Here is a 12,568-nt window from a genome sequence, read left to right on the forward strand (position 1 = left end):
CCCCCTCCACTCCGCCCACTTCCGCCCAGCAGAAGGCATCGGAAGTACAGCTGCCCCTAGCTGCGGAAGTGCCTCGCCTGGCTTGCTCAAGTCCTCTCTTCTCTTTCTCCCTTCGGAAACGTGAGTGGCAAATAGAAGGTTCCGGATATTGAACCTTGTGGGAATATGGGGAACGCTTATTATGTACTAGGCATTTCCCAGGGAGATCGTTTTTTCCTGCTTTATTCCCAGGCTTTGAGTCTCTTCAAGCCCAAATTTAAGGATTAATCACTTCCCTTAGAGATCGGGAAGCCCACTTTCCCAAATATATCATCCACTCTTCTTGCTGCATCTTAAAACTCAATTGAGATGAGACAACTGCGCTCCCATTTTACAGACAGAGCCATTGGGAAATTGAAAGTCAAAGCCGTTCAAGTCGCCCTCAGGAAACAGGGATTTACTGCGGCACTGCCCAGCTGCCCCAGGGACTAAGGCATATCGTCCCCGCTAGTTTCTAGGTGTCTAGAGACCCAGACATTAATTTTTCTAGCTCAGCCAGGCGAACTTCCAGGGGAGAGCCAGAGCGGGTAGGGGCCGAGAGGGAGGAGGAGGGTCGAATCCAATCCCCCAAGTGCCCCAGGGTATTCCACACCTTGGCTTCCCCATGGATCTCCGGACTTTAAGTCCTTTATCCCAAGGTCCCTTTAAATACTTTGTCCCTTACCTGAGTCCCGCCCAGGGCAGGTAATGGCAAGTTCCGCCCCCTGCCAGAAACCGGGATCAGGCTTGGTTACCGGGAGTGGGGCACCCCTCCTCCTTATCCCCTCCCCTCTTCCCTGTCCCCCTTCACAGCTGGCTGTAGCTGGCCAAGGAGGTCTCCATTAAAGAGGAAGGGGCAGTGCTCACATTTCTGGGCAGGTAAGTGAATGTCCCTGGAGGAACAGCCTGGCTTCGGGACCCAGGCATCCTGGCTCCCCGCCCCTCCGAGACCCAGAAGTTTGGGGCTCCTAGGCCCAGGAGTCCAAGGCCCCTGCCCCCTAGGTCCCTAGACCCGATAATATAACTAATCCCCTGCCTCTGCCTCTCTCGTAATCTTTGTTGTCTGTGGGTGGATGTGACAGTGAGCACAGAGAGAGGCACAAGTGGAAATTACCAGGAAGGGAAGACTCCAGATCACCAGTGGACATGTTTATAAGCATCTGTCTCAGGTGCTGTAGACACAATGGGGAAAAAAGATAAGCTGCCTGCTCTCTGCTCTCTTCTCTGGTGGACACTGCCTTCACTGAAATCCTGGCTCTCACACTTGCACACTGTGTGACCTTCGGCAAGCTATTTTACCTCTCTGTGCCTCAGTTTCCTGTTCTCTATATTGGAGACAATAATAGGACTCCTGGTGGGGCGCAGTGGCTCACACCTGTAATCCCAGCACTTTGGGAGGCTGAAGCAGGTGGATCACTTGAGGTCAGGAGTTTGAGACCAGACTGGCCAACATGGTGAAACCCTGTCTGTACTAAAAATGTGAAAATTAGCCGGGCATGGGCCGGGCACGGTGGCTCACGCCTGTAATCCCAGCACTTTGGGAGGCTGAGGCGGGCAGATCACGAGGTCAGGAGATCGAGACCATCTTGGCTAACACGGTGAAACCCCATCTCTGCTAAAAATACAAAAAATCAGCTGGGCGTGGTGGCGGACGCCTATAGTCCCAGCTACTCAGGAGGCTGAGGCAGGAAAATGGTGTGAACCTGGGAGGTGGAGTTTGCAGCCAGCCGAGATCGCGCCACTGCAGTCCAGCCTGGGTGACAGAGTGAGACTCTGTCTCAAAAAAAAAAAAAAAAAAAAATTTGCTCGGTGTGGTGACGCACAACTACCCAGGAGGCTAAGGCAGGAGAATCACTTGAACCCAGGAGACAGAGGTCACAATGAGCTGAGATAGCGCCACTGCACTCCAGCCCGGGTGACAGAGCAAGACTCTGTCTTAAAAAAAAAAAAAGCCGGGCGCGGTGGCTCACGCCTGTAATCCCAGCTCTCAGGGAGGCAGAGGCGGGAGGATAGCTTGAGCCCAGGAGTTCGAGACCTGCCTGGGTAACACAGCGAGACCCCGCTCTCCACAAAAAGGAAAAAAAAAAAAAGGACTCCTGTGCAAAGTTTTGTTTTGTTTTTTGCAAAGTTTTGTTTTGTTTTGTTTTTGACATGGAATCTCACTCAGTCGCCCAGGCTGGAGTGCAGTGGCGCGATCTCGGCCCACTGCAACCTCCGCCTCCCAGGCTCAAGTGATTCTTCTGCCTCAGCCTCCCAAGTAGTTGGGATTACAGGCGCCCACCACCGCGCCCGGCTAATTTTTGTATGACTCCTGTGAAAAGTAAAATGAGTTGAGGCGGAGCATAGTGGCTCATGCCTGTAATCCCAGCACTTTGGGAGGCTGAGGTGGGTGGATCACTTGAGGTCAGGAGTTCAAGACTGGCCTGGCCAACATGGTGAAACCTCATCTCTACGAAAAATATGAAAATTCACTTTGGGAGGGTGAGGCGGGTGGATCAAGAGGTCAGGAGATTGAGACCATCCTGGAGAACACAGTGAAACCCAGTCTCTACTAAAAATACAAAAAAAATTAGCCGGGTGTGGTGACAGGCGCCTGTAGTCCCAGCTACTCGGGAGGCTGAGACAGGAGAATGGCATGAACCCGGGGGACGGAGTTTGCAGTGAGCGGAGATCATGCACTGTACTCCAGCCTGGGTGACAGAGCAAGACTCTGTCTCAAAAAAAAAAAAAAAAATGAAAATGAAAATTAGCCGTGTGTGGTGGCGCATGCCTGTAATCCCAGCTACTTGGGAGGCTGAGGCATGAGAATCACTGGAACCCAGGAAGCAGATGTTGCAGTGAGCTGAGATTGTGCCACTGCACTCCGGCCTGGGTGACAGAGCAAGACTCCATGTCAAAAAAAAAAAAGGAAAGTAAAGTAAAATGAGTTTATATAGGTAAACAATATCTGGCAGAGAATACAGGCTGTGTAAGTGTCTGCTATTATTATTATTATTATTTTTTTTTTTTTGAGATGGAGTCTCGCTCTGTCGCCCAGGCTGGAGTGCAGTGGCGCAATCTGGGCTCACTGCAAGCTCCGCCTCCCGGGTTTACGCCATTCTCCTGCCTCAGCCTCCCGAGTAGCTGGGACTACAGGCGCCCGCCATCTCGCCCGGCTAGTTTTTTGTATTTTTTAGTAGAGACGGGGTTTCACCGTGTAGACCAGGATGGTCTCGATCTCCTGACCTCGTGATCCACCCGTCTCGGCCTCCCAAAGTGCTGGGATTACAGGCTTCAGCCACAGCGCCTGGCCGTGTCTGCTATTATTATCATTCGTGGACCACAGAGGTCAGTCGGTAGAAGCACTGCCTTATTACCCAGGGACTGAGGCCCTTGTCAGCTGTAACACACCTGGTTCTCGGTGTCTGGAAAATATGAGGGGCCAGCCCTCTCTGCTGCTGCTATACATGGCATTAACCACCTGCCTGGATACTTCACCCAGTGGGGAGACAGACCAAGGTGAGTGTTTGGGGGAAGTGGTGTCCAGATACTTGGCATTGGCCTCCCCCTGACTCAGGAATGTCTCTAGTCCCTCCTCTTCCAGGAGTCCAGGACCCCGCCCCTTCCTCCTTCAGACCCAGGAATCTGAATTCCCAGCTCCTGCTCCTTCCTCCAGGACCCCACTGCTTTCCATCCCCCTATGACTTCAGCCCTAGGGACCCTCCATTTTTCTGTCCGTCATGTCTTTGGGTCCAGAAGTCTTCCTGGCTCCCCCAGAGGCCCAGAGCTTCCTGAGTAGCCATACCCGGATTCCAAGAGCCAACCACTGGGACCTGGAGCTGTTCACACCAGGGAACCTGGAACGGGAGTGTCATGAAGAGAGGTGTTCCTGGGAAGAGGCCAGGGAGTATTTTGAGGACAACACTCTCACGGTGAGGTCCTCAAGACTCTGGAGTTTCGGGCCCTCTCTCTTCTCTATACCTGTGGGGAGGTTGCAGGGGGAGGTTCTGGCCTTCAGCTCCCACCTCCCTGGTGTCTCAGAAGTCAGGATGGGCTAGTTTGGGGGTGTGAACCTACCAGCTGAATTGCTGCTTTTCCCCCTTCTTTTCTACTCCTCCCCCCTCAAGGAGCGCTTTTGGGAGAGCTACATCTACAATGGCAAAGGAGGTGAGTGAGGGGCTGAAGCCGTCTTGTTCTGTGCAGCTAAGGGAGTCCCTTCCCAGGGAGGCCAAACCAACGTCCTCCACCCCAAATTAGGTACAAGAATTGTCTGCCCCCCAATTCTGTGCTCTCTGAAGCTGGCTGCTAAAGGAGTTCCCCCCCTTAAGACCCCGGCTTGCCTGAGGAGCCCCCCACACCTTATTATTATTTTATTTTTAATTATTTATTTTTGAGACAGGGTCTCGCTGTGTCGCCCAGGCTGGATGGCTGTGGTACAATCTTGGCCCACTGCAACCTCAACCTCCCAGGCTCAAGTGATCTTCCCACCTCAGCCTCCTGAGTAATTGGGACTCCAGGCCCATAGTACCATGATAATTTTTGTAGTTTTTGTACAGACGGGGTCTCACCATGTTGCCCAGGCTGGTCTTGAATGCCTGGCCTCAAGCAATCCTCCTGCTTCAGTGTCCCAGACTGTTGAGACTATAGTTGCCAGGCCCCACCACATCTTTTTTTTTTTTTTTTTTTTTTTTTTTTTTTTTTTTTTTTTTGAGACGGAGTCTCGCTGTGTCGCCCAGGCTGGAGTGCAGTGGCGCGATCTCGGCTCACTGCAAGCTCCGCCTCCCGGGTTTACGCCATTCTCCCGCCTCAGCCTCCGAGTAGCTGGGACTACAGGCGCCCGCCACCGCGCCCGGCTAGTTTTTTGTATTTTTAGTAGAGACGGGGTTTCACCGTGTTAGCCAGGAGGGTCTCGATCTCCTGACCTCGTGATCCGCCCGCCTCGGCCTCCCAAAGTGCTGGGATTACAGGCTTGAGCCACCGCGCCCGGCCAGGCCCCACCACATCTTATTAGATGCAGGTCCTGGGTCCCTAGGAAGGGAAAAGTGTCAGTGGAGGGAAAGGTTAGAGCTGTAGGGCCTGTCAGGCCTTAAGCTCAGAGGGGAAGGCCCACCTGAACCCTTCCCTGGTGTCCAGAGTAAATAGAAAGACCAACGCCTCCAGCAGCTTGATTGCAGGGGACACTGCCCTCTAGCAACACGACCAAGGGAGGAAGCCTGCCCATCCTCACCTGCCCATTTTGCCCCCAACAACCCCTCCTCTGAGTTCTGAGGCCCCATCTTGTTGCCAGCCTTGTTGCTAAGGGGCGCTGCTCCTTAGCAACAGGGTCTGGCCAGGCCAGACCAAATGAAGAAGCCTGAAGCAGTACCTGGCTGATTTCCCCTCCCCCACAGCCCCATCCCAGCAGCTGCCTGGTTGCTAAGGAGGCCTTCTCCCTAGCAACCACACCTAGCCAGGCTCCAGGACCCAAGGCCTTCTGCCCACTGGAGGACCACCCTCCAGGCCCCCGATGCCCCACCCCTTTGTGGCCCGGTTGCTAGGGGTAGATGCACCTTAGCAACAGACCCTAGGTCTGGGCTGGAGTCTCACATTGGAGCCTGGTTGCTAGGGGAGGTAGCTTTCCCGATAGGCCTAGCGAGGCGTAGTGGCTCCTTGAATCTACCTGAAGGTGCCCACATCAGGAGGACCTGCCTTCTGAAGCTGCAGTTGTGCTTTTTGCTAAAGGGGCTCAAAAGTCTGGGGGTTTACTGCGGTCAGATGTGGTGGCTTATGCCTGTAATCTCAGCACTTTGGGAGGCCAAGGAGAGCAGATCACCTGAAGTCAGCAGTTCAAGATTAGCCCGGCCAGCGTGGTGAAACCCCATCTCTACTAAAAATACAAAAATTAGCCAGGCGTGGTGATGTGTGCCTGTAATCCCAGCTCCTCAAGAGGCTGAGGCACAAGAATCACTGCAGCTGGGAGGCAGAGGTTGCAGTGAGCAGAGATCGCACCATTGCACTCCAGCCTGAGAGATGTCTCAAAAACAAACATACAGCAGGCCGCGGTGGCTCACGCCTGTAATGCAAGCACTTTGGGAGGCTGAGGCGAGCGGATCACCTGAGGTCAGGAGTTCGAGACCAGCCTGGTCAACATGGTGAAACCCCGTCTCTACTAAAAATACAAAAATTAGCTGGGCGTGGTGGCGCACACCTGTAATCCCAGCTAGTTGGGAGGCTGAGGCCGGAGAATTGTTCAAACCCAGGAGGTGGAGGTTGCAGTGAGCCAAGATCACACCATTGCACTCCAACCTGGGCAACAAGAGGGAAACTCCATCTCAAAAACAAACAAAAAAGTTTGGGGTTTACTTTTGGAGGAAAGCCCGCCTATCTAGTGCCCATGGAAGTTTCCCCAGCAGCAAGAGCTAGCAAGGCCTCTCCAAGCCCAACGATTCCCTATACTCCCTTGTCCTTAGACTCGAGGCCTTGGATTGCAAACAGGGCTGCACCTTAGTAACAGGTCAAACATGAATTCTAGATTCTTAGTTACGTTGGCAGGGAGAGGGGGCTCCCTAAATTCCTCCATTTGTTTTTTGTTTTTTTGAAACGGGGTCGGGCAGAGCATGATGGCTGACGCCTGTAATCCCAGCATTTTGGGAGGCTGAGGCTGGTGGATCATGAGGTCAGGAGTTCAAAACCAGCCTGACCAATATGGTGAAACCCCATCTCTACTAAAAATACAAAATACAAAAATTAGCCGGGCATGGTGGCGCACGCCTGTAATCCCAGCTATTTGGGAGCCTGAGGCACCAGAATCGCTTGAACCTGGGAAGCGGAGGTTGTAGTGAGCCGAGATCACACCACTGCACTCCAGCCTGGGCAACAGAGTGAGACTCCATCTCTTAAAAAAAAAAGAAATGGAGTTGCTTTGTCGCCCAGGTTGGAGAGCAGTGGCACAATCGCGACTCACTGCAGCCTCGACCTCCTATGCTCAAGTGATCCTCCCACCTAAGCCTCCTGAGTCGCTGGGATTACAGGCATGCACCACCATGCCCAGATAATTAAAAAAATTTTTTTGTAGAGATGGGGTCTCACTGTGTTGTCTACGCTGCTGTCTACCTCCTAGGCTCCAGTCATCTTCCTGCCTTGGCCTCCAAAGTGCTGGGATTACAGGTGTGAGCCACCGGCCCGGCCATTTTTTTTTTTTTTTTTTTTGAGACGGAGTCTTGCTCTGCCGCACAGGCTGGAGTGCAGTGGCCGGCTCTCAGCTCACTGCAAGCTCCGCCTTCCGGGTTCACGCCATTCTCCTGTCTCAGCCTCCCGAGTAGCTGGGACTACAGGCGCCCGCCTCGTTGCCCGGCTAGTTTTTTGTATTTTTTTAGTAGAGACGGGGCTTCACCGTATTAGCCAGGATGGTCTCGATCTCCTGACCTCGTGATCCGCCCATCTCGGCCTCCCAAAATGCTGGGATTACAGGCTTGAGCCACCGCGCCCGGCATTTTTTTTTCTTTTAGAGACAGGGTCCAGTCACCCAGGCTGGAGTATAGTGGAGTGATCCTGGCTCACTGTAGCCTCGACCTCCTGGGGTCAAGTGACCTTTCTTCCTCAGCCTCCCAGGTAGCTGGGACTACAGGTACCTGTAGCACCACACCCAGCTATTAAAAACATTTTTTTCCGGCCGGGCAAGGTGACTCACACCTGTAATCCCAGCACTTTGGGAGGCCGAGGCGGGCGGAGCACAAGGTCAAGAGATCGAGACCATCCTGGCCAACATGGTGAAACCCTGTCTCTACTAAAAATACAAAAATTAGCTGGATGTGGTGGCGGGCTCCTGTAGTCCCAACTACTTGGGAGGCTGAGGCAGGAGAATTGCTTGAACCTGGGAGGCAGAGGTTGCAGTGAGCCGGGATCATGCCACTGAACTCCAGCCTGGCGACAGCACGACTCCGTCTCAAAACAAAAGAAAAAACCAACATTTTTTCCCCAGGCTCAGTGGTGGCTTATGCCTGTAATCCCATAACTTTGGGAGGTAGAGACTGGTGGATTGCTTGAGGAATTTGAGACCAACCTGGGCAAAAAATACAAAAAATTACAAAACACAAAATTAGCCAGGCATGGTGACGCACACCTGCGGTCCCAGCTACTCAGGAGGCAGAGGTAGGAGGATCACCTGAGCCCTGGACGTCAAGTGGCAGTGAGCTGCGATTGCTCCACTGCACTCCATGCAGAGTCAGACCCTGTCTCAAATAAAAAAAAGAAAAATGGCCGGGCGCGGTGGCGCAAGCCTGTAATCCCAGCACTTTGGGAGGCCGAGATGGGCGGATCACGAGGTCAGGAGATCGAGACCATCCTGGCTAACACGGTGAAACCCCGTCCCTACTAAAAAATAAAAAAAACTAGCCGGGCGAGGTGGCAGGCGCCTGTAGTCCCAGCTACTCAGGAGGCTGAGGCAGGAGAATGGCATAAACCCAGGAGGCGGAGCTTGCAGTGAGCTGAGATCCGGTCACTGCACTCCAGCCTGGGCGACAGAGCGAGACTCCGTCTCAAAAAAACAAAAACAAAAAAAATTTTTTTTTTTTTTTTGGTAGAGCCTCCCTATGTTGCCCAGGCTGGGCTCAAGTGATCTTCCTGCCTTAGCCTCCCAAAATTCTGAGATTACAGGTGTGAGCCACTGTGCCTGGCTACCATGAATAATTTTAAAAGCATATCCCAAGTAGTGCATGTGACATCTTTTTTTTTTTTTTTTTGAGGGGGACAGAGTCTCTCTCTGTCATCCAGGCTGGAGGGCAGTGGCACAATCTCCCCGGCTCAAGCGATCCTCCTGCCTCAGCCTTCCGAGTAGCTGGGATTACAGGCATGCCCCACCACGCCCGACTAATTTTGTATTTTTAGTAGAGATGGGATTTCTCCATGTTGGTCAGGCTGGTCTCGAACTCCTGACCTCAGGTGATCCAGCCACCTCGGCCTCCCAAAGTGCTGGGATTACAAGTGTGAGCCACCGCGCCTGGCTAATTTTGAATTTTTTTTTTTTTTTTTTTTTTTTTTGAGACGGAGTCTCGCTCTATTGCCCAGGCTGGAGTGCAGTGGCCGGATCTCAGCTCACTGCAAGCTCTGCCTCCCAGGTTTATGCCATTCTCCTGCCTCAGCCTCCCGAGTAGCTGGGACTATAGGCGCCCGCCACCTCGCCCAGCTAGTTTTTTGTATTTTTTAGTAGAGACGGGGTTTCACGGTGTTAGCCAGGATGGTCTCGATCTCCTGCCCTCGTGATCCACCCGTCTCGGCCTCCCAAAGTGCTGGGATTACAGGCTTGAACCACCGCGCCCGGCCTAATTTTGTATTTTTTATAGAGATGGGATTTCACCACGTTGGCCAGGCTGGTCTCAAACTCCTGACCTCGTGTGATCTGCATGCCTCAGCCTCCCAAAGTTCTGGGATTATAGGCATGAGCCACCACACCTGGCCAAGACATAGTTTTGTTTTTTTGGTGGTGATGATTGTTTTTTTATTTTTTGAGACGAAGTCTCACTCTTGTTGCCTCGGCTGGAGAGCAATGGCTCGATCTCGGCTCACTAAAACCTCCGCCTCCTGGGTTCAAGCGATTCTCCTGTGTCAGCCTCCCAAGTAGCTGGGATTACAGGCACATACCACCACGCCTGGCTAATTGTTTGTATTTTTAGTAGAGACAGGGTTTCACCATATTGGCCAGGCTGGTCTGGAGCTCCTGGCCTCAAGTGATCTACCTGCCTTGGCCTCCCTAGTGCTGGGATTACAGGCGTGAGCCACCGTATCCAGCCTGATCTCATTAAGTTTTCACAGTGGGGTAGGGGTTATGGTTCCCATTTTACAGAACCCGCAGTGGAGGGTCAGAGAAAGGAATGAGGTGAATTGCCTTAGGTCACAGGGCTAGGAAGGGACCCCAGCTCTGCCTGCTTCAGGGTCTGTTCTCTTCCCTCAGTGGGAAGGAATTTTGATGTTAGAGTGGGTGGCAGTCCCCGCAACAGTGGCTCCCCTTCCCTGCTTCCCTGCAGGGCGTGGACGAGTGGATGTGGCAGGCCTGGCTGTGGGACTGACGTGTGGTGTCCTGCTCATTGTCCTGGCCGGCCTGGGAGCCTTTTGGTATCTGCACTGGCGACGACGCCGAGGCCAGCAGCCCTGTCCCCAAGAGTAAGGGGGATTCAGTGAGGAGGGGGTGGTGGTGGAGAGCAAGGGGAGGGAGGAAATGTTGACCTAAAGGGATGTGCTAAGGACTGGGGGCAGGTGAGCACTGAGGACATCGTCATTTGGAGAGTGAATCTGTGAGCTGGCTTGTGTCTGGTTTTGGCGTCTGTTGCTCTGTCTGTCTAGATCCTCAGTACCTGGCCCACAGTAGGAGCTCTGACCACTTTTGCTGCCGGCCTGTCTTTGTGGTACTGGGATTACCAGTATCCATGGGATTACCACTCTGGATATTGTATCTGGTGAAGCTGCGACGGTGCAGCTTGTGGTGTTTGGGTGTCTGTGGTATGTCAGTTTCAGTGGTGACAGGTGCAGCACCTGAGTGGGTGTGGGAAATTGGTGAGGAGTGCATCTATGTTGTGTTCCTGTCTATACGGATGGGCTGAGTTCTGTCTGTTTGGTGTGTGTTGGCCTGCCTCTCTGCAGGGCTTTTTTCTTTTTGAGACGGAGTTTCACTCTCGTTGCCCAGGCTAGAGTGCATAGTGTGATCTTGGCTCACCGCAACCTCTGCCTCCTGGGTTCAAGTGATTCTCCTCCCTCAGCTTCCCGAGTAGCTGGGATTATAGGCGCACGCCACCATGCCCCGCTAATTTTGTATTTTTAGTACAGACGGGGTTTCTCCATGTTGGTCAGGCTGGTCTTGAACTCCTGACCTCAGGTGATCTGCCTGCCTCTGCCTTCCAAAGTGTTGGGATTACAGGTGTGAGCCACCACGCCTGGCCCCTTTTTTTTTTTTTTTTTTTTTTTTTTTTAAAGAGACAAAGTCTCACTGTGTTGCCCAGGCTGGAGTGCAGTGACCCTTTCACAGCTCACTGCAGTCTCAATTTCCTGGGCTCAAGAAATCCTCCCACCTCAGCCTCCTGAGGATCTAAAACTACAGGTGTGCGCCGTGCATCCGGCAGGGCTGTCTTTTTCTCTATTGCTCTGCCTGTATCTGGTGCACATGGGTGTGTCTGAATAAGAGTGTGTCTCTGTGGTTGCTGTTTTCTGTGTCTGCCTGTGTGTAGCTGACTGTCATTTGAGGCACTTTTCTGTGTGTAAGGCTAGGCTGAAGGTGACCCTCCTTTTCAGAGGTCCACCTCCCTTCCAGCTCTGTCCCAGTGTCACCCTGAATCTCCGTCTCCTAGATCCCCTCTCTTCCGCCTTAGTCTAGGTATCCTGTAAGTTGCCTCTGCTAACTGTACCTTTGCTGTCCCCAGGGCCGGGCTCATCAGCCCTCTGAGTCCTTTGGGCCCTTTGGGCTCACCGACGCCCCTGCCTCCAACCCCACCCCAACCCCCAGGCCTCCCCACCTATGAGCAGGCGCTGGCAGCCTCTGGGGTACACGACGCACCTCCACCCCCATACACCAGGTATGGGGCGTGGCTTCTGCCCGGGGGCGGGGCGCAGAGGGGTGGGCACGTTGGAGGAGGAACCCGGGCTCCGGGGCGGGACTTGGAATTTGGGCCTTATTACTTAGGGCGGCGCTTGGAGTGCGGGGGCGGGGCCCCATGCAATGGTCTAGGGGCGTGGCCCAGCGTTGTATGTGCGGAGGCGTATAAGAGGGTGGGGCCTGTGCCCAGAGGGTCCGGGATTGGCTGAGACGCCAAGGGCGGTCGGAGTGGTCCTGGTTGAGGGGGGAAAAAAAACAGCCGGAGCTTTGACTCCCCAGTGTGCCTCTTCTCTTGCAGCCTCAGGAGGCCTCACTGAAGAGCTGCTTTCGAGACCCGGCTCTCCGAACCGTGCCCCTGATTCACGCCGGATTCCGGAAGCCCCTAGGCCTCGTAGACGCCCTAGCTGGACTTGGAGGAGGGGGGATGGTGGGAGTAGGGGTCGTCCGGCCCGAGGCCTGCCCTGGCACACGCGTTTCCGCCGCGTATGGATATACACATGTTCTCGGCAACGTGTTCCCGTGTCCTGGCCCCTCACGGGCCCCCACACTCTCCTGACCGTGAGGGCACTGGTCAGTTCCGCCCCCGTGGTAGGCAGACGCGCGGGGAAATTCGGACCCACGAGCCCAGCCCCGGCTATGCTGTCTTGTGTATGGGCAGATATGACCTGACAGTCCCCTCCAGTGCCACGGGGTACGCACAGGCAGAGCCCCGCCTGTGCACACGCGTGTCTTCGTGCACTCCCTGTGCGGTACAGAGGCACTTCGTAACCCAGGGAAAGGGCGGGGGGCATATTTGCAAGCGTGCTTGGTGCGGGCAGGCTCGCATTGCACCCAGGGAGCTGGAGTTGAGCTGTTCCCCTAAATAAAAACCCTTTGGAAAGGAGACCAAAAAAAGCAGAAATAATGCAAATAATAATAATAATAATGAACCGCGATCCCGGGCGCATCGGAACTGGTTTTCTGTGCAAACGCGCCCTACACCCCCAGGCCCTGCTTGCGCTCAGTCTCTCT

General features: G+C 53.9%; 1 protein-coding gene across 1 annotated transcript; it reads left to right on the top strand.

Annotated features, from left to right (window-relative positions):
• The first annotated feature begins 759 nt into the window (after positions 1–759).
• Positions 760–12,503, top strand: PRRG2 (proline rich and Gla domain 2). The gene is made up of 7 exons (XM_010369486.1): positions 760–897; positions 3,379–3,516; positions 3,754–3,929; positions 4,125–4,164; positions 9,999–10,134; positions 11,385–11,537; positions 11,856–12,503. The coding sequence occupies exons 2-7, from the start codon at positions 3,432–3,434 to the stop codon at positions 11,872–11,874; spliced, it is 609 nt and encodes a 202-aa protein (XP_010367788.1). The 5' UTR covers positions 760–897; positions 3,379–3,431; the 3' UTR covers positions 11,875–12,503.
• The last annotated feature ends 65 nt before the right edge of the window (positions 12,504–12,568 follow it).

Source organism: Rhinopithecus roxellana, chromosome 12 (assembly GCF_007565055.1).
Source record: "Rhinopithecus roxellana isolate Shanxi Qingling chromosome 12, ASM756505v1, whole genome shotgun sequence".
NCBI classification, from domain to species: Eukaryota; Metazoa; Chordata; class Mammalia; order Primates; family Cercopithecidae; genus Rhinopithecus; species Rhinopithecus roxellana.

Excerpts from the sequence above, each read along its gene's own strand:
- PRRG2 (XM_010369486.1), top strand. The coding sequence starts at position 3,432 with ATGAGGGGCCAGCCCTCTCTGCTGCTGCTATACATGGCATTAACCACC. Across the intron at positions 4,165-9,998 it reads CATCTACAATGGCAAAGGAG|GGCGTGGACGAGTGGATGTG; the intron begins GTGAGTGAGGGG and ends GCTTCCCTGCAG. Across the intron at positions 10,135-11,384 it reads CAGCAGCCCTGTCCCCAAGA|GGCCGGGCTCATCAGCCCTC; the intron begins GTAAGGGGGATT and ends TGCTGTCCCCAG.